General features: G+C 40.9%; 1 protein-coding gene across 1 annotated transcript in view; it reads left to right on the forward strand.

The window, feature by feature from the left end:
• LOC311164908 (neuronal acetylcholine receptor subunit alpha-7-like) overlaps positions 1-22,481 on the forward strand; it is a gene marked incomplete at both ends in the record, with an annotated part of 56,863 nt that extends 34,382 nt beyond the window's left edge. The window contains 5 exons of the mRNA XM_084224579.1: positions 374-541; positions 2,239-2,433; positions 3,722-3,808; positions 16,621-16,730; positions 21,960-22,481. Coding sequence (XP_084080705.1) covers positions 374-541; positions 2,239-2,433; positions 3,722-3,808; positions 16,621-16,730; positions 21,960-22,481 — 1,082 coding nt within the window. The remainder of the gene's footprint in view (positions 1-373; positions 542-2,238; positions 2,434-3,721; positions 3,809-16,620; positions 16,731-21,959) is intronic.
• Positions 22,482-26,054: the final 3,573 nt, after the last annotated feature.

Raw genomic sequence — 26,054 nt, forward strand, 5'->3', positions numbered from 1 at the left:
CCAGGAACTCCTTTCAAAGAGCTGGTCACAGCACAATAAGTCCCTGGGGCTTATTCCTTGCTCCTGTCAGACCAAGTATCACTGCCTGTAATCTGCTAGGGCCAGCTGGCACTGGGAAACAGGGTGGGCAGCTCCTGGATGGCCACAGTGTCCCAGGCAACCTACCTCAAGGATACAGTGAGAGAGATCCTTCACTGGTGGAGGAAGGGAGGTTATTCCACTCATGGCAGCATCTTCCACCTGTAGTACTTGTTTGGTTACCCCATGACTGTATCACACAGAATTTTTGAAGAGGAAGCTTGTTCACAATCAGAGACAGATAAGGGTAAAATGAAATGCACCCTGCTTGATCATGACTGATTTCTATCTACAGGCATTTTGAAGAGCACATGTTACATTGATGTCCGCTGGTTCCCCTTTGATGTGCAGAAGTGTGATTTGAAGTTTGGCTCCTGGACTCACAGTGGCTGGTTGATTGATCTGCAGATGCTCGATGCTGATGTTTCCAACTACATCTCAAATGGAGAATGGGATTTAGTGGGTAAATTGGCCAACCTACAAATTTTCAATAGTCTAATTTGCAAAGGCAAACTTCAAATAAATAGAAATTATCAATCATTTGGACATGGAATACAGATATTAAAAATATAGATCTAAGAAGAAGCAAAAGAATAGGAAAAATCATATATCAGAGACAGCCTTTCAGCAACATTCATTGAACTGTCTGAAAACACTGTGGTCTGAAGCAATTGCCTGCCACTGAGTACATGAAGTACTGAGTAAATGAAAGCTACTAGTCCTGACACATCTGAGCAGTTTGTCAGTACTAAACTTGGATGTATCTCTTGTAGGTGCATGGAACACTACTGTCACATTTACTCTAATACATCAGCAAAATTGATTGGTGTGAAAAGTATTTCAGCAACACTTTTACGTAAATTGATCTTTCTCACCCAGAAAAGCATCAAAGTGTCTACCAGTTCATAAAATGCACAGATTAGTATGTCTCTCTTCTATGCTTTGGAAGATACCTGTATTTCCAAATGAATTTATGTCCAGAACTAGTTATTCAGAGAACTAGTAAGTTATTTTGAGCTCATTTATGTAGCTGTAAGTCACAGAAATTGATGGAACTTAGACAATGTTACAGAAATTGATGGAACTTAGACGACTGCAAGGAGAGGTTACAAAAAATACATTTATCTTCCAGTCTGGATATACAGAGAAGGAAATAAATGTCCTACCCAACTGCATGCAGTATTTTTACCATACAGAGCATCTGAGAAATCATATTCAGTTTTATGAGAAGCCAGAAGACTCCATAGGGAAATCCTCCTAAAGTCCAGCTATTTTAGAGCAATTCTCCCTTCCAGTCTTCCTTTACAGTGTGTATTTTCATCCAATAACTTTGCATATCTGATTAAGAGTTTGTGGTTTATCTGCCTTCAGCCCTGACCAGGGAGAACAAAACAGGGACTTTATTTAGCTCATACAGCAAAAGCATTAAATAGCACCTGAGGCAAGCCACGGCTATATCCTTTAAAAAAACTTTGCTAAGCCTCTGCCAAAATGCACACATTGTCATTTCATCTGTCATGTCCACAGAAACAAAAGAGAAGTGAGCAATTTTGATATGAAAGATACAAGGTGCTGACACCTTCCAGCTCTCCTGACATTTCCAGGGCTCTTGCAGTCTCCATCATGGAGCATGTCAGGCAATCTGCTGCAGCGGGATCACCACAGGCAACCCTGCAGTACAGCTGTATTGGACAGCTATGTCTCTCAACCTTCAGATATAACAGACTTTCAGCTTAACTTGACATCCTTTTTGAAAAGTAAGCCTGTCTGTTTTTCCTGACAAAAAAAAGAGCAAATATGTGTAGAGGATCACAGTAAAGTAAGAAGCAGCGGCACTTGTCACCCAGAAAATCTGCTGCATGTGCTAGTGAATATCACATCAACAGTATGTTACCATTCACAGAATGTAGGAAAGCAGAATGTACATTGTTGAGGTTGTGATATCCAGGACTGTTTTGTTCTGGCTCAGATGAGCTGTATTAGCTAAGCTAGGTTTGAATGACTCAGAAGGCATGAAAGCAAACCCTAGAAAACACAGGAAGTAGACCAAAAATAGCAGAGGTGACACACATAAAACATCACTTCTTGGTCTGGTCTAGTCCAGGGAGCTAACTGGGAGTCCTGCATCTCTCCCCACTGCTCTGATCATCCTCTCTGTAGGTGTCCCAGGGAAGAGGAATGAGATGTACTATGAATGCTGCAAAGAACCATACCCAGATGTGACATACACCATCACCATGCGTCGACGCACCCTCTACTATGGCTTGAACTTACTTATTCCCTGTGTTCTCATATCTGGCTTAGCACTGCTTGTATTCCTTTTGCCAGCTGATTCTGGGGAGAAGATTTCTTTAGGTAAGTGCTAAAATATTCATTTGTTTTATAAGCATCATATAAAATAGGAAAATAAATACCTCATGTCACTATGTTGCTTGATGAAGAAAGATTTCACTAGAAGAGCACTAGAAGTACTATTTTGGTTACAGGAACAAGGATAACAGCTTTCAGTATGACATTCACACATCCTGTGCTCCACATACAATATCTTGTGGACTGGGAGGAAGCTGAACTTGTTGTTGGCATAGGCGGCAGTGGTTATATTCTGTCATGCCTGTTGTTATGTACTTGAGTACATCTCAATGCATTTCACAGCTCATTGACTCTTTTTCCAATGAAACATACTAAGAAGCAAAGAGAGAAGCGCTGTGAACAGCAGCAGCTGGGCACTGGATTTTCATCTTCAAAATTAGCTCCCAAAACACCTAGCCATGTGTCCCCTAAGAAAACAGCTATGGAAGGGCTAAATGAGATTTACTGTTGTGTGTGTTGATAAAAATGGGAAGGGTCTCCTTCCAAGAGGAGATAGGCAAGAGCTGTAAATACACCACAAGAGCTGTAAATACACATTGGGCCAGCTGAGACCTTAAGAGTTAATTGTGCATTATTCTGTCTCAGGACAGAGACTTCTAAATCATATGAAGTGTCCTCAGTGAGGCTTTTTTTGATTAAAAAAAGGTATCTGAGCAGCCTGCCTTACAAGAAATAAAACACAGGCTATCGGGGGTACAATTGCTGTCTATGAAATATAGGATGGGGATAAGGAAAAGAGTTATTTGAGCTGAAGTACAATGTTGCCATAAAAATAGGAGCTAATGTTGATGCATTGACCTTTTGATCAGGATGGTTAACAGCCTTTCCAGATGGAATAAAGAGCTTCTTTTAAAACAGACTGCGTGTCTTTGAGGGATGTTATATAACATGTGATAGCAAAAACCTAGGCTGCTGTCTGTGCAAGTCTCTCCTAGCCCTTAACAACCATTTGGGCTTTGTGCAATGTTTTGGAAAAGCACTGTAGTTTGCCATTTTTGCAAGCTACGTTTCACTCAGAAAAAAAGACTTCTCCATTACTTTGAGAGAAGCAAGGGTTTGTGTGTATTAGAGAAAAGTGAAAAGAGAGCAGATAGAGCTGCATCTAAAAACACTCGCACTTTGTGGAAGTTCTAATCTTTATTGTCAGACATGAAGTCATGGGTTTGCCTTAGCTGTATATCAGGACAATGCTATATTTAACAGCAAAGACATCAGAGGGGCAGCTGCAGAGTTTATTTTCCTCATTCTTCCCAAATCTGTTCACTCCCTCCAGGTATCACTGTCCTTCTTTCCCTGACTGTATTCATGCTGCTTGTGGCTGAGATCATGCCTGCAACTTCTGACTCTGTCCCACTAATAGGTAAGTTGATTTTCACTGCTTTATGCACTGTGCATGATGCCTCTCAGCTGTTCAAAGCCAATTTGAGGACTGACTCTTTGTTACTCCAGTTTTGCGTTCAGCAATGTCAGGAATGTCAACCTGGATTTCACCATGTGCATGTATGAAAAGGACCTACATGAGGTTACAAAAAGGCTCTGGAAATAATAGATAAGCAGGTAACTGCAAGGATTGAGAGGACATAGAATCAACACTGCAGAAAATTAATTTTCATTCTTCTGCATCGCACCACCTCCCTGCTATTACACAAACCCTTCCTGCCGTCTCTCTTCTCTCAATCTGAAGAGCAATTCAGGATACAACAGTCAAAATTCAAATATATCATTGAAGCATTTTTAATGTGTACTGAAAACTACAGGGCAGATCATCGTCTTGGGATTGTGGGCCAGACAGACATTGTTACAGCCTCGGTTTTTGTAGGACTGCCCTTTACCTTGGTCTCATGGGGCCTTATTGCAGGGTTGACGAAATAAACCTGTTCTATTTTACAAAGTAACAAAGAAATGAAAGACCTGTGAGTATAAATCATGACTAAAGTACATGCTCTAGACAGCAGAAATGAACAAAATAGTCAACAAGATATCTAGGTGCTGATGGAAGATGCACCACATAATTGTATAATGAAAGCCTCAAAAAAGTTATATAATGACTGGGGCAAAAAAAAAAGCATTTACTCAGCTTCATTATCTCTCTTCAAGGCTTTAAGACTAGTCCTAACTCTGGTGATGGAGGATAAGCATGTAATAGTAGGGACAATGGCACCCATAGGCAAGAGTTTCTGAAAGCCTCCAAAAAACTTACTCATCTCAGTGAAAGTCAGCAGGATTCTTGGCTTTGAATCATACAGGAGCTTCCAAAAAACTAATAAAACCTCTTTCTGAGCATATACCTAGGACACAATGGAGACAGGCACAGTTCTAAGAGAAACTTGTATGCAGGGAGGAGACAGAAGCCATCTTGAACCACTGTTGACATAACTTTGCTGCGTATAATGCATAACAAATCCCATTTAGAATTTGTAAAGGGGTACACTTGCCTACGGCCAGTCCACTAGCTTTAACCTGAACAGTTTCTACTAATACTGTCTTCTACCACAGAAGGTAGGATTTGTACCGACAGCAGCTATGAATGCGTTTTTATGGACTTTGATGTTGCAATGACAGACAATTTCTGCTTATCAGAGAATTCCTAAAGTTGCTGTAAATGATATCCATGACTCTCTCATTCTCTGCAAATATTTTAAATTGTTTTTGAAGGCAATCATGTTGGTCAGACATGATTTCTTCTTAATGAATTTTGGACGGCTGTTCCCATCCCCACCCCCTTTCTCAACTGTCCAGAAATGTTCCCTGGGGACTTACTGCCTGGTTTACCCAGGGACAGAGTCAGAATGACAAAGCTCTTGTTCACTGGATTGTTTTTTTGAGAGGTGGATGCAACATCTGTCTTTCTCCATCTCCTTGGTCTTGCAATGATCCCTTTAGGATTTTCAATGATTCCATGGATTTGGGCAGGCTCAGATCTCACAACCAATCCATGAGTCCTTCCTTACCTATTGCTGGTTGTGTTCCTCATCCTTGAATCATCTCTGAACACAGAAATGTCAGAGACCTTGATGATGCAAACTGAGGCAAAGTACACACTGCCTTGACCTTATCACTGCTCACTGTCACTAAATCATCCCCTCCTTTCAGCAGCAAGTCTGTGTCTGCCTTGTTTAGCTGTTTGTATAGTGTTTGTGTAGTGGTGGAAACTCTTCCTGTTGCCTTTGATTCCCACACCAGCTTCAACTAAGGAGTTTTAGCATTTCTGACACCAACCATAATGACCAGATAATGCTTCCAAATTTTCATTTTGTAGCCTGTCTCTGCTTCCTACAACCCCATCTCTTCTGCACTGAAGCCCTACCATGAGTTCACAGTTTGGCCACACTCATCTACTGGTGTGCTTATCTATTTATTGCATTTGCAGGTACTGTGCTTTAAAAAACCCTAGCAGTTTTCCTGTGCTGCTTTATCTTTCAGAGCATTCCCTGGTGGGATCCCAGCTACTAGTTCCCCCCAAAAATGACAAGTCTGTTCACCTGAAGTCCAACGTTTATGCTTTGCTGGTCTTAGTCCTCACTCAGTTAATGGTCCTGAGCTTCACTATTTCACAGTAACTCCAGCCTAGGTTGCCACTGATTATTATGTTCCCAAATGGTTCTTCATTGCTAGTGAAGCATAACGTGCACCACCCCTGCTTATACATTATAAATGTGCTGCCTTTTCAGCAGTCATCAGGGTAGATCAAGCCCCTGGTGGCAATGAGGGTTTGTGAGACAGAGGTTTCTCTGGGTTGTTTTAAGAAGTCCCCACGTCCACTGTCTGTGGATGTTCTATTATGCACTCCCACCACAGAATCACTCCTTTTGGCCTCTTCACTGAAGCTGATCCACAAACTCTCCAGCAGCTTTTGTCCATCCAGGCAGAAGCCCCTCACATCCAAGTGGCTCCTTCATATAACTTCTCCTGGAGAGCTTCTAGTAGTGAGAAATGTCCCTCAACATCTCAGTTTTCCAGTAACATTATTTTTTCACAACTATGTGCAGAGTTTCAGTTGATCCTGCATATTCCCTAGTCTTAATGCATTTTCTCACTCTGGAGGTGAGATCTTCCAACTTGTTTCACCATTCTTGAGGTCTTTCTTGCTCTGACTACCCAATACTATGTTTTTCACCCTTGTCTGCTACTTCTGCATTTACATTTGGGTTGTTATCTCCAGCCACAGTATTTCTAGTTTAAAACCCTGCCCTATCTTCTTGCTCCACTTCAAATTTCCAGGGAGACTGCTTATCATTTGGCTTCTGCACCCAAACAGCCCTTTTTCAGTAAGTGCTCAAAGCTGGGCTGTGCACTTTTACATTATCTCAAGTTCTGAAAACTTTATCCTTAATCTAACAAAGTGACATAGCATCTTTTCCTCACAGTGGTTTTACATGTGATCCCACAGAGAATATTTTAGCTGCTGAATAGAAGATGCCAGGTCATGATCATAGTTTTTCAGTTTTTTAGTGTGATCTCTATTCCAGTTAAAATCCTCAGAATTAATACAAGGAAAAGGAGTACATTTGGAAAGCTCATTTCAGTTTTGAAGAATTAGCATGGTTAGCAGCAGGTTTCAGGAATAAACAAATCTTCTAAAGCATGTGGTTTGTGAAGGATGCAGATAATTTGATTTTGAAGTAGAAAGATCCCTTGCTGATCTGCTGAAGAGTCACTGTTATTGGTCTTCATGCATGTGGGTGCAGAGATACTTTGAAAATGTGACTCCACATGCTTTAAAAATCTGCATTTTTCTTTTAGGGCCTGAGTTTTTAGAAACAAACATGCATCCATACCTCTCTGGATCTGCGTGCACCCTCAGAGCCTTTGCTATTTCAAAGCTGCTAATGCCTAACATGCTGTGCTTTCTTCTCCTTCTGACCTCTACTTTAACTGCTGAACTCTAATAATATGGAAAAATATCACAGCTGCTGTTGGAGTGTCTTTATTGAGGTAGCAAAGGAGAATTGGTCTAATATGACAACAAGAAAAGTACTAGCTTTTGCAATCCTGAACATATTTACAGAGTAATGTGGTACTCATAAGTTAGTTCCTCTTAGTTAAGGGGAACCTCAAATTAGATTAATAACAAACAAAGCACCTATCAGATTAAATAATCAGAAGGATGCAAGTGGGACAAGACAGCTGCTTTTTTGTACCTTTGCAAAGTGGGTCACCCCTTCCTTGTTATGTGTTCTGCATTCTCTGTCTGTTTATAAAGCTACCCAAAGCAGAGACTCTCTTATGCCACACATCCAGCTTCCTCAGACAAGAGATTCCCATTTCTCAGCAGCCTGCTAATCATGTTAATAGATGTTAAAACAGGTCAACTTCTTTTTCTGTAAAGAGCAAGCGACAAGACTTGACCTCGGAATCAGTAGCTGGCTGCTCAGCACCTTAGAGCAGCAGAACCCTGCTGCTCCTGCTGCAGGGTAGAGCTTTCATATGTTCCTATTGGACAGGCTGGCCCCCTGCTCTCACTCAGCTTTCTTGGGGTTTGCATTCACATCAGCACCTCCTTGCCCAGCAGCATGCTGGCTCCCATCCTTCTCTACCACACCCTCCCTTTCAGGGAAAATATTTACTTTCAAAGCCCAGTTTTCAACAGCACATATCTATGCAAAGAAAGGCACCACAATATTTCAAAACTTGAATCCTGCCCTGCCACAGAGTTGCCAATGGAGGGAGAAGGCCCAGCCAGGGAACGATGTCTCTGATTCTGTTTAAAACATTAATCACCCATAGCTCAACAATTAGCTCAACAATTTAAATAAAAAGAGTTGAAGGCCCGTGACATCTACAAACACAACAGTTTGGCTAGAATCCAGCACATGTCAACTTTATGAACAAAGATTCTGTTCTACAGGGTACTGGAAGTCCCTCCTGGCGCTTAAAACCTCTAGAGTGTAGCTCCTAAAGACTTTCAGACCATGGCTATACAGCAGCAACTGTGTCCTAAACTTACCCTTCCTACTGTAGCTTAATCATGCCTTGCGGGAAGTGTGTCTTGCTGCTGCCATGATTTTACTTACTTTTGATTTTTCTCTTTAAAGTTGCTTTTACCAAGAGTTCATATAAGTAGGGAACTGGAGTTCATTACTGGAGGAAAGTATGTACAGAAATGCAGAGAACTCCAGACGTGCTACGCAACTAAATTACTGGTCTGACTGTGCTAATCACTGGGTAAAATCATAAAGCCTGTGTGATACAGCTCAGGTATAAGACAATTGTTTTTTTCTCTTTCTAAAAGCCCATGTATTATTCAGATTGGTTCTGCACTATAAAGGCCAGTAATTTCATGTGGATTTCATGCACCTTCCAGTCCCTCTTATTGCACTTATCCAGTGCATTACATAAGAAGACGTAAGCATGTCCCACTGTGTTGAATTCCTGGTTCAGCAACTAAATTAAAATTAAACAAATATTGCTATTAACAAGTATTGTTATTTTAATTAGAGCCTTTGTACAAGATCAGGCTCTGCCACCTGAAATTAAAGGACTAGGTAATTCATCTGAAAACTACCTTAGAGGTATTTAACTCTACACTGTAAGGACTATTTTTTTAAAAAGAGATATTGTGATCCATGTTAAGTTGAAGGGTGAAACAAATTATATTAAAGGTATTTTCAAACCTAAATGATTTTATTATTCTAGGTAAATAATAGTGGACAAGGATCTGGTTTTGGTAATGGTTATACAGCCATTTCTCAGGAAAGGATGAGTTCTTTCCTTAGGCAATAGATACATGCCTGAATGCCTTTAAAGTCTTCATATCCCTCATCTGTTTCATAAAACAGTGTTTTCTATCCAAAAGCAACCTTATAATTAAGACTAGGAAATCAAGCATTAAGAAATCACTATGGAACAAATTCCTCAAAGTCAATACAGATTCCTAACTACAACTCTTACCTTCCATTACTATCCTTTGGCTGGAGCCTCCTCAAGATTTACACAGTTGGGGGTCATGAGGTCCCACATCCAGTGGTACCAAATAAAGCACTGACCAGAATAAAATTTATCATGCACTGCTGTAGGAAATTTCAATAATGCCTCAGGATAAGTTGCTAGTTTGGACTCAAAGACTTAAAAGAATTCATCTCATAAGACTTAGTTCCTACCAAAATCAGCCAGTTTTTCAGAAAAACAGATCAAGCTACAGCCCACGTTAAGTCAGACATGGCCAAAAGCCATTGCTCCAGAAAATTTAGGCCAAGCTAGTGAGGAGGCTAATCAGTTCACCTTCCTGACTATTCTTTTCCCCTGCTTGCAGTATCACCTCCAGAGGGGCAAAACTTTTGGGGCTGCATGGCACTGTCTGCACTTCCCCCCCTTCCTGCAATTCACCTCTGTGTTCCTCTGTCTCCCCACTGTGAGGACAGAGTGACACCATGCAGAGACAGACCCTAAAATGCCTGCTTTGAAAACTTCACACAGCTCTTTGCACTTGTATCGAGCTGAAGCTCTGCAGGCTTTGAGTTCAGCCCCCAGGTAGTAGAGAAAGTACAGTCACACAGAAAAACAGCCAGCAGCACCCACGGCTGGACTCTTTCAGCTTTAGACTCAACCTGCAAAAAGCTCTGACTTAGCAGCTCTCTGTCCATCCTAGCCCATGCTCTAAGTATAATTTTCAAAGTACTTCGGGAAAGCAGATAAAGCTTGCTTCTACCCAAATCTTGAAATGAGATGTTCAGATGTATCAGGCCAGCCAGATGATTTGTTTCTTTGGTAAACACTTTTTAGACCTTGCAGTTTGAGGCTTCTCCTTGCACAGGAGAAGTAGTTAATAATTTCTGATTGTCTTCCATGCAAAAAAAATTTAAAAGTGCTGCAAATCCTTATTTTCTACCAGCCCTCTCCAAAATAACACCACTGATTTTGGATTAAAAGTCTATATTTTGCTTTAAATGAGTTTATAGTGGAAAGTGGGGAACACCAGGAAGCTGGTATGTAAACAGTGCTTGAAAAGGGAACATGAGGATCATAAATATGAGGAACTGGCACTTCCTATGATTAACGTTCAAGTGATGCTTGACATTTTGACTGGATGTATCAAATAAAGCACAATAAAAATAAAGTTATCTCCATCTCCAGTTAGCAAAACTGAATTTCTCTGTCTTAGTTTGCTAAACTCCTCTGCTTTTTTAAAAATCACAATTTACTTGCTGCTTAAGGCTCCATTATAATGATATTTTCCACCTGTGTCCCCCCTTTGTTTTTCCTTACCATGCCTATGCCATTTCAGTAAGCATGAACACTTTGCACCGCAGTTAAGTACCTTTGCAGCAGATGCTTGGGGTGATTTCTTGCATTTAGTCATAGAGAAAATGAGACTGGAAATTAGTAGGACAGGGAAGCAATGTGGTGCTTTGTCACCTTCGGGAGTTACAGATTGTTTTAAGTTATAAACATAAGGCATTAGTTGTTCTGACTAGAGAGAAAATTGGATTAATCCCTATTACATTTTTTGTCATCTTACAGTATCTTCTCAGCTGATGCCATCTCACTTTACTCTGTCCCTCTTTGAGTTTTTGGAGTGCTTTTCCCCCCTATCCTTTCATGGCCCTGACTGGTACCTTGTCAGAATCAGGCCCCTGCTCAATCTCTTTCATGAAACAGAAATTCTCATTCATATCAGCTCTTACAGTTTCATTCCCCATGATCAGTGATGCTTTTCCCAAGGCCAAGAGTCTTGGATGTTTTTTATTTACAGAAAAATACAATCAAATGAAATTAGAGAACAGTTTTACTTTTCAAACTCCCATGTCTATTCTTCAAAAGTATGTGGAAGGAGAAGAGTTTTAAAACACAAGTACCCTAATAATATGTCCACTTATGTATTTCTTTGCTGTCTGTGTACAACAGTAAGTCATAAAAAGGCTTTCTCATCTATCTTTGATTTTCTTGATTCTGAGTAACTCTGCCATTACCATTTTTAGACTGTCACAGTATCTGCTGTGCACCAGGTCTCATCCCTACCATAGGATAAAAGAAGGCTGGTTGGAAGCCCCTCTGCCATATCTGAGGGTTTCATTAGCCTGCACAGGCTTTAGTTCTTTCACCTGGATGATTTCCAGAAGGAGGAGCAGTGAATATCTCATTCTGAGCTCACAAGAAGCACAAAGCCCTGAATGACTGACATTACTGGACCTAGAGTGGCTCTAACCTAGTTATTCATTTCACACGCAAAACCTGATGTTTTCTGAAAAGATAGAATAGAAACAGGAACACCAGTGGGAGGCATCCAACATACAACTTGATCAATGTGAATACTTGAGCACAACACTTTCCTCCTTCCCCTGGTATTTCACAGGAGCAAGAAGACTGTGACTGGTCACAGTGCAGATACACTGCTTGTCTTGTGATTGACTATGTAAACAAATCTGGGTCAGATGATAACTGCTGGCATGATATAATATGATGATATGATATGAAATGAAATTATATGATATGATTGATATGATATCACTGCTCCATGACAAAATCAAGGCAAAACATTCATCTTAGGGATTCTGTTTTGTTGACCCTGTCCCTAGTCAGTCCTTGAAGTTAATCCAGTTCCAATTCAGCAGTACGTCTTCCAAAACATCTCTAAAATAATGCTAAGGTGCTTCTCTAACATCAGATAATGACACAAAACATCCAAAAATGGTACTGAATGCTCTTCAAATGATGAATTGCAAATCATTGCTATCCTTTTCGTATAGGTGTTATCGAAGTATGCCTGCAAAGAATAAATAGCTGTTCTCACTGACTTTTTAGAAGACCTGACTATCTGTGGTTTTATTAGATCCATATTTGTTATTATAACAGCACCTGATCATCTTCTGATTGTCCTGGGACAGATGATGACAAAACTCCTGGACGTTAAAATTGCTGTCCTGATTGTTACATCTGGCAAAGAAAAGGAAGAATATCAATTGTACAAGAGCAAATATTTCATACTTTTTGAAGATCAATCAAGCATCCAAACCAGCTGTTCTGTTCACACCTCTGCTGAAGGGAGCATCTTACTGGTTTTAAAACCGATGAAGAACATTTAGAAGCGACCAAGACAGACTCAGTATCCCTGAGGATTGCTGAGGGGCTCCAAACACAGGTCTTCTGGTGCATTTTTCTGGCCTGCACCAGCTTCCCAGGGCAGAGTGCAAATAAGCTACTTTCCAGAATGTGTCAGTCACTTCCAAGCTCTGCCTCAGAGGAGGTGAATTATCAGCAGCCAGGTCTTTCACATGCACCCTGATCTGGGGTTGCTGTTCCTGACACTTCCTACAGTGAAGGGAAGCGTTGAAGATTCCCAGCTAATCTAGTAACTAGGAGTTACAAGTAGGACACAGAGGGATGTTTAGTGGGAGTTGTTAAGCATTTTTCTCCTGCAGTTTAGGTAAAAGGGGCTGAGCTTCTTTGTAAAATTAGATTTGCCTTTACCTCTGCCAACAGACACATGGGCTTAGGACTTTGTGGCGGCAACAGCTTCAGAGCACTAAATTAAGAAAAAGGATTTAGGATGGCTCCTGAAATACTGCCAGAAAGGTCTGGTGGCTAGGCCAAAGCTGTTGCTTGGGAGGCCAAAGCTCATTAGTTGTCTCCCTCACAGGACAACATCCTATTTCTGTGCTCAGCAACATCAGGAGAGACCCAGAAATACAGTTTGCTAATTCAGGGCAGTGTGGGGCTAGGCTAGAATGAGTGAAGATTGAAGTCCTGTGGCTCCAAGGGAAGTATTATCCATGAGCATTGTAGCTTGATCCTTTAAGCAGAAAGGCTTCTCTGCTCACACGGTTGCTGGAGAGGCCTGAGTCATAGGCATAATCAAAGAGGGTACCAGAGGTGGTGTCGTTTTCCACTGTGGGGAACTGCAAGGAGTTCTTTTAATAATGGATGGTCCGGAATGAAATTAAGCCAAACGAGGCAAACATTACATCTGAGAAGCATTTATTGGTAATGAAAAGACAAAGTAAAAAGGATTTACTTTACTAAAGAGAGCTAAAGAAGGTGGAGCAAGAGGAAGAAAAATGGGAGAGAGGGAGAGAGAGAGGAGACAGAGGGAACAAGAGGGCATTATCTCCAGAGGTTGGAGAGTGCCCTCGATGCCCTGAGGCTGTGCACGCTGCCTGCCTGTGGACAGATCGGGCGGATTGGGCAGTCGGGCCAGGACCCTGGACAGGGCCGTGGTGAGAATCACCGTGTTGGGCAGGCTCGGAGGCAGGCAGGGTTGGACGCAGGGGGCTCAGGCAGGAACACAGAGACGAAGCAGGCAGGGTGATGCTCAGGGACACAGGGAGGCAGGACAGACCCCAGGGCGAGCAAGAGCCACTGAAGGCAGGAGAGACAAAAGGTCAGCTGGGGCCAGGGCAAAAGCATAAGACTCAAGAAGCCCCCAAAGAGACAAAAGGCAAAGGACAGAACAGGCCCTAAAGAGCCCCCAGGGCTTATGATGCAGTTACTTTTTATGCCCCCAGCTCCTCCCAAAGTCTGCCTGCTGACAGGAGACCATTGTCCCAGTCCGATGTCCCCGTGCAGTCCATGGGCAGAGACCTTCTGCCATCAATTGCAGAGTGTCTCTGGGGCACAGTCCAGTGTTCCCCTGCTGACCGCCTGTCCCATGTGTGACATGAACTTGTGGCCAGGCAAAGTCTCCCCAGAGACGAGGCTTTCCTCTATCTTCCTCTGGCTGCCTCCTGGACATGACACATGTGCAACGTCCCTCCTGCATGCCTTTGACAACCATTGTTGAGGCATAACAAAACTGAATTGGCTCCTCACAGGTGAACAGGGACAGCAGCCCTGTAGCTGTCACCAAGTGATGGGCTTGACCTTGCTGGTGCAAGGGCAAAAGACTGTCAGGAGCAGAAATGAGTGGACTGGAAGATTAGGCCATGCTTTTCAGGAGGTGCATGGAGGACAGTGCAGGAGTTTTCCTCATTAGTTCTCCTGCTACAGTAAGAATATGTTTTTCTCCTGCCAGCAAAGAGAGGATGTAAATCCTGGAATAAAAGATCAGAAAAGGCTGAGCAAGTAAGGATATAATTTCAGAGCCATACCCTTTTTATTTTTGTGGGTTACCCACTGAGTTGGGAGGCCTTCCCTGACAGGGGAGTGGTCACTGAATCTAGACCCAGGGTCTTGGCCATCCCTGCCTGGTTCTAGATTGTATGGACAGTCAGGTCTTCAGTCAAGGGGATGCATGGGCATGTCATCTAGCAATTCTTTTGTGATCAATGGCTATTAGTTCTACCTTCTCCTGTCACACAAAACGAGGCAACCACCTTCATCATATCTCCAGCTAGAGATGTGAAAGACAAGCAGCTGTCCCAGTCATTGCTATATTTTTCCTCCACTTTCTTTGTTGTCCTGGCAAAATCCAGCCTTAAAGCAGTCCTGGGCATTTCCAGGACTTTGTGGCTTTCTCTCTGAATACAGCACTTGCACCTACCTGGTGGGCATAGATCTACCTGCCAGATTTCAGAGATATCTTGTACACATTTGATTGCCTCATACTAACACATAGGGCTCAAGTACTGTGCACTATGTCCTTCATCCTTAATTTCCAGCTGAAGACTTCAGTGTACCTTGAACAGGAGCACCCCACTCCTCCCCTCAAAATGCAGATGACGCATCTCCAGCCTCTTCCTTGCCTACCACCAAGCAAAACTATAAAATATCTTTCTTTATGGGTCCCTGGCTCCTCTCTGGTTCCCTGTCTGTTCTGGAGAGAACTGTTTTCTATTTAATAGCTGTTCTATACAGCAATTTCCTGTCATCTGTTCCTGGGTTTACAGCACAAAAAAAAAAAGAACCTGGGAGCACCAATTCCTCTGTTAATCATTGGCTAGGATCTTGAGTCAAATATTATCAGGTTGTTTCCAAGTTTAACCAGGTGACTAATTTTCCAAGGATACATGAAAAATCTTAGCTAAAGCAATTTTAAATTGACCATTTCAGGCCTTTGAAGTCTGGTGGCATCAAAATGCGTAGAGTTTAAGGAAGTTATTTACTGACTCATGGCAGTAGTTAAACCAGCAATATCAACACTGCTATGTTTCTGTTACATGGGGTATGTTAGAACTTCCATGAAACCTGGTTTGCTCTGCTTCTGCTTGCTTGTTGACTCTCTTCTCTATGAGTAACTGCAATAGAGACCTTTAAATTCATCTCACCCTTGGGACTATTCTTCGAATCTACATACATAATTCATTTTGCCATGAAAAGCCATACCTCTGGAAGCAATTCCAGCCTTGTTTTCAGGAAGACCTCAGAACCTCATTATTGTAGACATGCTTTTTGCTCCCAAAGCTGTGGGATTTGGTATTGAGAAACACAGGCAGAACAAAACTTGCTTTGCAGCTTTGATTGGATTTTTACTTTTCCTTCAAGCTGTGGGAGGGAGGGCTGTGGGTTGCAAGAGGCTGCAGTCTGGGGCAGTGTGATGTGATCTCCCACATTACACATTATGTCAACCAACAGTAACACTCCCTGGTATTTTGCCACTGAAGCCTTCAAATGTCATTACCCCTGTGGGCAATTTTGCTTTACACTCCAGAGCGTCCACCTCTCTTCTTGCATGAGGAAGCTGTACTGCCACTTAGGAGATGTGGCTTCAAGCCTCAGTTCTGGCTTTCAAGATCTTGGTTTCTTTCCTGCACAGCAGATTAAAGTTTAGCATTCAAGAAGGCTTTAGTGTACTTTCATAGGAACTAGAATAAGTGGTCTTGAGGGCTAAGAAGACTAATGAGAAATATGCCTAACCACCTGGGAGCAGTCGTGGGGCAAAGGTGGGGAACTGGTGACTCTTTTTGAAGGGATACAGAGGCACCAGGAGGACAGCATCTCCCTCCAGCAGCTCTGCTGGTACCATGGAAGGCCTAGGATTGGGAATGCTGGTGTTGTCATTTCAACTTCTCACTGTCCTGGCAGCAGGCACAAAAGTGTTCTTACTGTGAGGCCCTACACTCCTCTTCAGGGACAAAACCCAAACAGTTTTCACCTTCCATGTGTTCTGGGTCTGCCTTCACAGGAGAGAAGGGAGCTGAGCAGATACACACCTCAAATGCTCCAGTGCAGCAGACCAGAGAAGAGACTGTTCAGATGTGATGCAGTGCTTCTCAAATGTAGATCTTGAAGCATGGCCAAGGGATATAACATGCTCTTTGTATTTCCCTCCCCATAACCAAGTCCTCCTTTTGCTTGCAGCTCAGTATTTCGCTAGCATCATGGTCATCGTTGGTCTGTCTGTGGTGGTAACAGTGCTGGTCCTGCAGTTTCACCATCATGACCCCCAAGCAGGAAAGATGCCCAAATGGGTAAGCAGCTTTGATGAGAAACATTCAGGAGGTTACTACTGAAAGAAAAGAAAATTGTCTAAAAGCTACAGTAAACTTGTTATAGGTGAGAGGCAGAAGTAATTTTCCATTAATCTGAAGAGTCAGTTACAAACAGCATAGTTGACACTTATGTTTGCAATTGAAGGGAAAGAGCAAGTATACTAAATGTGCTTTTCCACTAAAACCAGTTTCTCCTATTCTCCATTAAAAATAGTTCCTCCTATTTGGCCTTTGTTTTCGACCTTATGATGGAGTGGTTGAGTCATTACAAAGTTATCTCATTCACCACCCACTTTGCAAATGCAGACCTTTAATTTCTTATCCAGCAGACACCAGTACTGACAGAATGTGCTAAATAAACACTAGTCTCTACCGGGCAGTTTGTCTGCTGCCATCTGATCTATTCCCAGCACATTAGCATGTGGACCCTCTTTTCTCTGCAGCAGCAGAGTTTGTCAGCCCAGTGAGGTCTGGCACCAATGCCTGCTGGCTTTCAAATGGAATGTTTCCTTTAGATTTTCAAGTTAAAATAAAATTATGTTCTGTCTATTTAATAGATTTTGGAATAGTCAAGGTATGCCTGTGTTTGGAGAATGAAAAAGGACAAAAGCAGAAGCAGATAGTCACAGTGAACTATCTACTACCTTGTTTGTAGGAGTCCAGTTGTACAATGTCCTCTGATATCTTGTTGACTACATTTTTCATGCTACACAATTATCCTGACATTTCCCAATTATCTCCCAAAGTGCTGTATGATTTAAAGACCTTTTACTTTCAAGGCAGCAGAGAATGTGAATTCTGGATGAACCTGCTTGTAGGCAAAACCTGAGGGCACAAATCTGGGAAACATGCTTCAGATGTCTTTATAGACAGAGTCTGCAGCAGTGTACCAGAACCCATTTTATTGCTTTTTGAGGAGCCCAGACGCAATGGTTCATGTTAGTCCTCCTCACAGGCCCTGCAAGTCAGCTCTTGCTCTCTACCAGTCTCAAGTTTTCTTGTCTGGAAACACAATGTGCAGCAAATTCTCCTTCAGGAGAAAACTTGTTCAGTGGCCTGACAGCTGAACTGGCATACATTACAAAACATGCCATCAGAAAGCAAAAACTGTGGAAAGCATAACTGGGAAGTGCAGATGATAGACTGTAAAAGGTGACAGGGCTGAGGGATCCCAGGAGGACAGAGTGAATGCCAAGTCTGTAGGAAAGAGGCTGACCCCACAAAGTAGGCACTTTTACTCTACAAGCCATGGCCAAGGCTCAGTTGTTAGAATTCGTGTTCGTCTCTATTCTTTTTGTTGTTGTTTTGGGGTTTTTTTTGTTTTTTTTTTTTTTTCAATTTTGCTTGTCCACCTATGTCAGGTGTTTTTTACAGCGACACCTTGAATGACTTTTGCTCAGTAAAAAAAAAATAAATCTGAAGTGAAGAAGTAACTTACAAAAGAAGAAATTTTTTTGCGTTACATTTTTCTGCATTTCCAGTACCAGCTGCTGCCCTTACCATTTACTTACTTCACACAATGTTCTCTTCATGTCAGAGCCAGGAATCAGTTTATTCCAAACTCTAACCCTGATTAATTGGATATTGTTACAGTATTGTTCTCACCTCCTGCTTAAATGGATTTGTATGCTGGAGTCAGTTGCAGGGAGAGACATTGGACAATTGGGCATGTGTGGGAGCTTCTGCAGACCCAGAAGATTTGAATGGATGCATTTCCTAAACACAGCTGCTTTCTAAACCATTTACAGTTGAGCAGTTTATTTTCCCTGCCTGTCTCTCAAGGGGTCTGTGCTTGCACTTTGCAACAGAAGAGGGAGGAGAGTGCCTGTTAGTGTTTATCCTCTCTGTAGGTGTTCACTTTCCTTATTCCACTGCTTAGAATTGTGTCTTCATTTCTGTTAACTTGTGATGACTTACAAACCAGCTTTTTCCAAGAGAGGAATTTAAATCCAAAGTGTTTGGTCAGGGCATTTGTTGGCTACTCAGTTGGGAAATGAGAGCTGCTGGCTGATGGCCACTTTTGATAATGTCTGTTGAGCTAGCATGGAAAAAAACACTAAAGAAGGCCCAGCTAAGGAGCTGTTTGGGAGTGGATAACATCAGGTATGGACTACAGCTCAACTGACCTTTCTCTACTGACAGCCAAGACTGTTTCTGGGGAAAGAGATATGGAGAGACCAAGAACTGAGGGAAGAAGGGGTTTTGTGGGAAAAGTCAAGAGAACTCTGGCTCTTGGTTGTGCTTAAAGCACGTTTGTTATGTTTCAGGCTTCTCTGTTGATATGGTTCAAACCTGGACATGCACAGTTCTCCTCAGGTGCAGATGTCCCTTAGTAAGAGAGCTTTAACTGGAGACTCTCTGCTCTGGACCAGGCCAGGCTGCTGGCTGTGATGGAAGCTAGCAGTATAGCTGTATTATAGCCAGGAGAGGCTCACAGAAGGGTTTTGATCTCTAGAGACAGCTGTACCTGTGTACTTCCTTCATAGAAATCCATATATGACAATGCAGGTGTGAGTATAGATTCATATTATCATACTCAGCTGTTATCCAAAAACATGCATGCTGCAGCTGTCTCTTGAATTAATTGGTATGACAAGAACAGATTGATGCCTGAGTGTCTGTGTTTTCAAGGAAATAGGGCATTTGAAATCCCAGCTAATTAAAAACTGTGTTACTGTCATCAGGGCGTTTATTTTTCTATGGGAAATGGGTTTGACTGTAGTTATAAAAGTAATTTCCCTAAGGAATAAAAGCTCTGTCTTGAAGGAAAAAGCAGCATTCCTATATAAATGTGCTTTTTCACCTCACATCTTTCAGAGTTAAGGCAGACATATTAACATTTTCTAATAAGAAAGTTTGTCTGACTAAGTGTTTTGGAATTTCACAGTCCTAGAGAATTAACTTCTCTCTCCCCTTTGCAACAGGCACTGTTGACACATTGCTAGAAATTAAGACCTTTATTTTGTTCCATGTTGTCCCATTTTGTGTCCATGAGCAGTACAGTCTGAGCACATTATAATTAAGTAAGTTCAATTAAAGGCAGAATCTGTTTTTTAGGCTGCAACACTATGGGTAACTATTTGTTTGTGGTAACTATGGAGGAAATGATGAAATATTTAAAGCAAAATAATATTAATAATGGAAAGCAGTCTTTCAGGACTTTCATAGTTTAAATCTAGCTGGCATTTAAGTACCAGACAGCTCACATCCCAGCTCCCTTCCCTTGTGATGGTGAGAATAAGAAAAAAACTCCAACACTTTGTGGGTTGAGAGAAGAACAGTTCAATAATTGAGACAGAATAGAATATAATAATATGAATAATATTAATTGTAATAATGAGTAACAATAATAAAAAATAATAACAGCAAGGATGAGAGAGAGTAATAAAATGCAAGAGAAAAAAGTGATGCACAATACAATTGCTCACCACCTGCTGACTGATGCACAGCCTGTTTTTAAGAAGCAATTGCCAGCCTCCAACCAACTCCCCACACTTTATACCCTTTTTGGAAGATCCCTCTGGCTAGCTCTGGTCAGCTGTCCTGGCCATGCTTCCTCATGGCATTGTGTGTACCTGCTCACTGGTAGAGCACAGGAAATTGAAAAGTCCTTGATTCAGGGTAAGCACTACATTCCAACAACAAAACATCAGTGTTTGATCAACATTATTCTCATACTGAATCTAAAACACCATGCTGTACCAGCTACTAGGAAAAGAATTAACTCTATTCCAGCCAAAAACATGACAATGACGAAGAACAAAAAATTCACTACTGGGAGAGAAGCAAAGTGGCTCACAGAAAATGGTACAGGACTGTGACATAGAAGAGCTCACATTGCAGAATTAAAAACTTGTGTAACTGCCTTTCACTAGTCATTGGTTTTGGTTATTATTATTCCTATCTGTGATTACTTAGGCTTTCACCTTTCTGAAATTATGCTTGTCATTACAGCAGTAACTCAAGAGCTAGCTGTAATTTTCCCATTCCTGTATCTGTACTGTGCGAACACAGGAGTCAACTTTTCCTGCATCTAAAACAGCTCTGCAGGAAAAATGTGGTCCCAAGTCAAGCATGGCCAAAGTAAGCTGGATTACACAGGGAGTCCTTGTGAGTCAAGGCTCAAAAGGAAAACCAGAGGCCACATCTGTTTCTTCCTTGATGTCAGATTATTTGACTTGCAGCCAGGATAATAAAGTCATCAAAGAGGCCTGTATGCATGGAGGGTCCCTCTCACGCACATTATAAATGCCCTTTTTGTATGCATAACACCTGGAGGATTTTGCTAATTTAGTTTGCTGCTCCTCACACAAGACGTTACTGAATTCACAGCCTTTTTCCTGCCTTTTGCAGTTAACAACGTCACCAATAGAAATTCTAGCAGGCTCAGGCTCAGGCTCAGACCAAACATCTGAAGGTCAGTTCACTGGAAAAAATTTCTGGAAGCACTCTCTGGAGTTAGCTCACTTAATGACCTTGACAAGAAACATATGAGGCACAATCTGCCGTGTGCACGTTAGAGCATCTCGTGATGCACCAGCACACAGGAAAATGACAGCAGTTAATAGTGGCACTTAGATTTTGAACTGCTAAACGTAATTGATTTACTCTTTTGAAAAAAAGCCTGCTGTAATACATGGTTGAACTCCTCAAAGGAGTATAAAATAGCTTTCAAAAAACCTATGAAAACCCAACCGAGGTCTTTTATTTAGATGTAAACAATTGCAGTGGGGATGGGAAATGTCTAGAATCTGTCATATATGGTGATTTTTTCAGCAAAATCTAAACATTGGCACCCAAAAGTATTTAATTGTATCTCTTTCCTTACAATCTGAGAAATGTTTGAAATGTTTGAAATGTTTGAAAACCATGCAGCCAATTTTGGGCTGTCTGCTCAATTGCAGAGGTCTCAGAGTGTTTGATAAAGATGGGTCTCCAAGGACCATTTTGTAAAGTAAGATTTTACATCTCTTTTGCTTTATAAGCTAAGTGGGCATTGAACACCCCTGTGTTCAAGACAGATCCGTAAAAGGGCTATCCCTGGTAGAAGGCTAGACTGTCAAAGAAACATTTTGAAAGCAGATAGCTGGAGAACACAGAAATCCATCAGTATTTCCAAGAAACTGTGCAGACTAACTGTAATAGTCACAAAAACTTTTAAAATGCTGAAGAGTCTCTTGTATCTCTGCCGCGGTAACTCTCTTTCAGGTCCGTGTCATCCTGCTGAATTGGTGTGCTTGGTTTTTACGAATGAAAAAACCTGGGGAAAACATAAAGCCCCTGTCCTGCAAGTACAGCTATTCCAAGCAGCAGCTGAGTGTAAACAGCATGGAAGTGAACGTCCTTCCCGGGAACCCATCCAGCAACGGCAACACCATCTACAGCTACCACGCCATGGAGAGCCCCTGCTGCCCACAGCAGAACGACCTGGGCAGCAAGGGCGGAAAAGTGACCTGCCCCTTAGCAGAGGATATTGAGCTTGTGCAAAAGAAAGCTTTAATGGACACCCTTCCTGTGATGGTGAAGATCCTGGAGGAAGTCCAGTTCATAGCGATGCGGTTCAGGAAACAAGATGAGGGTGAAGAGATCTGCAGTGAGTGGAAGTTTGCAGCTGCTGTCATAGACAGATTGTGTCTGGTTGCATTTACCCTTTTTGCCATCATTTGCACATTTACAATACTCATGTCTGCTCCAAATTTTATAGAAGCTGTTTCAAAGGATTTTGCATAAAGTTTTCAAAGATGAGCATGATAATCAAAAAGTGAATATTGCCAGTAATTTTACTAGATAATTTAACTCAAATAGAGAAGTGTACTTATATGTGCTAACATACACAGAAGGGGATTAAAATAATTTCAGGACATCATTATTCCTGATGTTAGTGATTGTAGTTACTGAATAGTAAATGTATTGAACTCCGTTACTTATTTCATAGACTAGTGCCACATGTAATTATGTCTTGATCTGTGATAAGTGATAGACAAGAATTCAATACATTACAGTACTATAATATATTTATTAGAAGTTAACACTAGTATCAATGTGTTACTTTGAATTTGTGAACTTTTGGATATTGTTAATTTAAATGCCCATTGAAGACTATAATTTTTGCATCATTTTATTGTTTTCAGTATGTCTGGGTTTTATAATTATTGATTGGCGTGGCTGTGACATGCACTTCTCAGATTTGAAAGTGAAAGACGTATCTCCACAGTCTCATGATGCTGTATATTGTATTTATGAAAATAAACCATCATCATATTAGCTCAAGCTAGCACAGTGACTGGATTGCTTTCTTGGTAAATTTGTTAAGACTGTAACTTTCCAGAAAAATCTTTTTTTTTTTTTTAATTTTAATTAGGAAATATTGGTTGTGATTGAAAAGAAAATTCTTTCTCCTTGCTAACAATCATAGATGTAATTTACAATGCTTGCTTAACTGTTTCTGTCACCTTGAAATTCTGCTTTGTTTAAAATATCGCTGCTCTCTTGGAACACAGTTGCCAACCTAATACTAACTAACTCTGTGCAAATAGGGCAGAATCTTGTGGCTCCATAATATCTAGGAAATGGTCCACAGATTTTAATTGGCTCAGATTTCCTATCCAGTGTATACCACCAAAGTAGTATTTTTTTGAAAATTGTATTAGTACAGTTTCCTTTCTATGTGGTCACTAGGCTTTGTTAAAAGGAGTTTATAAAAGACTAATTTTATTTTGCTCAACTTTAATGTATCAATGTTAATTATCAATTTTCTGTCCCTAAAAATTCTCTAATATAATGTCTATATGCTAATAAAACATAATTGAATTATGCCAGTTCCTGGAATATAGGGGGGGAAAAGCACTATTCCTAATAGGAGTTTTTTCCTACCCAGTACTGTGGGTGGGAGTGACACCTTTGTTGCATGATGTTATCTTCCCTACTGATCACGGCAGAGCTACAAAAGAACATAGTCTGTTGTAGGCACCTTTCCCCTTTGGAGTAACACAACACTTTAATGAACACTTTACTAGAAGAAAATAACAATCTATTTTCTTCTCTGGATGACTTTCAACTTCCTGTTCTTCCAGGGTTAGTAAAAAATTAACATTTCCCCTGTCTGCGTGATGGGATCCTTCATACCGTCATTGTTGGAGAGAAATAATATGGTCATGATTTTACTCAACAGGAAGTACTTCCATCTAAAATGGATGAAGCTGCTAGTTCTTCAGATTGAACCAATATGTTCCTATTTCTTTAAGAAAAAGGTCCCTCAATTTTTTCACTATGGCCTTTATTAGGTGGTGATAATTGGCTTTAAATAGAGACTTAACTGTTTTGAATGTTAACCCTCTGCAGCAGTATGATTAGAGCATCACAACGATGGACTTACCATACCTCTTGGAGTTGTTTTCAAAAAGCACCTGAGGAGGTCAGCCTAAGAAGGTCCTGACTACAGTGACCTGCTTTATATTTCTCATCGTTTTCCTGCTTACTTCAGCTGCAGGTGCTGCTCCAAGTGGTAACAATAGTAAAATCCCCTACAGAAAATTCTACCCATATTTCAGAGACATCTCTTCTTCTTCCTAGGAGCACTAGTGCTCTAAGTAACTCTTTCTAAGCCTGCAGGAGAAAGCTCCTGATACCTGGTTATTTCTCCTGCATGCACATTTTGCTGCTTCTGCTTACAAAATTGTCCTTGCTGAGGTACAAAATGTAATTCAGGAGGGTTTTTCTTAACAGAAAAACCTCAGTGAAGAGCAGAATTATTCTGAGGGTTTGGGTTGTGCCAGACTCTTCTCTTGCACAGCAGCTGAAATACTAATTTCATTTTTCTGTTAGTTAAAAGTCTAAATATCCCATTCTTTCTGTAACTTATTATGAAGAATGCTAAATGAACTTTGGAGCGCTTGTTCAAGGACCACTAATATTTTTGCTTGAAAAGCATTTTTGAAAGTAATTTTCAGTGACAGGATAGAAAAGGTAAAAGCTAACGTTAAAGCACACAGTCAAAATAACTTAACATCCTCATGCAAAGCCTTGTTCCCTTACATGAAATGAGTTGTTGTAAAAGAGAATTTTAAACTAGATTCATAGACCTTAGGATCAGAATAAGGATGGAGACTATCTGAAAACAACAGTGAAAAATTAGTTTGAATAACTTTTTTTCATATGTAAAAGTCGATGCAAATGAAAAAATTCCATTTATAGGCCATGACTTTGTACTGTTAGAGTGCCAAGGCTGGATTGTCCCTTATAGACATGTCCTAAAACTCAAATCACAATTTACAACTCTTTGCACTGGACTGAAACTACTTGCTGATTACTTTTGCAGATCACATATGAGGCAGATCCTTTTGCTATGCACTTATCACTTGGCCTTCTGAAAGGTAATTACATGCTTACACAAAGTTTGTAGATAAAGCTGTGTAAAATAGCACAGAAAAATTGCTACTGTACATAGAGACCATTGCAGAATAAAGTATGAACCAATCTAAGATTTTTGTGAGAATTGTAGTACACTTGGAAAGATTGATATATACTGATTCACAGCTCTTTATGGCATCACAGTTAGTGTTACGGTGTATTTAATTCCAAGAGAAGGAAAAAATCCCAAACTGATTGCAAAAGTTAAATGGCAACAAGAAACTACCCCGCCGTATCCTTTCCAAAATCCAAGCACTTGCAGAAATGTTACACGAGGAGTGGTGACCTTACTGTCCCCTGGTAACACAGAGCATGATAGTAAAGGTCTTTGTGCACTTTATCTTGCTGAGGAGCACCTTATTTCCCAGAAGGCATGATAGGTTTCTGCTATGAAGCTATTCAGCATAATAAGATGAGAATCTGCCCTGGTTTATTTATCAAACATAAAGAACAATTCATATAATCTTTACTTCTGACTCATGAGTTATCTTAACTCATCTAGATACACACATGAAAATTTGTGGTTTCTTTGGTTTTGGTAGATCATTTTTGTCTTGCAAGTTTTCTAATTTATCTCCACCATGAGAAATACAGCTGTGTAACTTCCAACAGTGAATGTCAAGTATTTCTATATTACAGGAAGGTTGCATGCCTCTTTCATTTGAAATTAACTTTTCAGTATTGATGATAATAAAGAAGTTGGGGATCATTATCTAAATCCATTATTCTGAGTACCAAGTGCCTAGGAAAAGAGGATGCTATAAATCAGAAGAAAGTTAATGAAGAACAGGACTAATCTGGGATTTTAGACAATAAGAATGTCAAATACTGAGAAATCCCCAAATACTGTGAAATCCCTACAGAAATAAATAAAGGCAAAACATTTAGGTTTGA

Source organism: Fringilla coelebs (genome assembly GCF_963513975.1).
Source record: "Fringilla coelebs genome assembly, chromosome: Z".
In the NCBI taxonomy this organism is placed as follows: domain Eukaryota; kingdom Metazoa; phylum Chordata; class Aves; order Passeriformes; family Fringillidae; genus Fringilla; species Fringilla coelebs.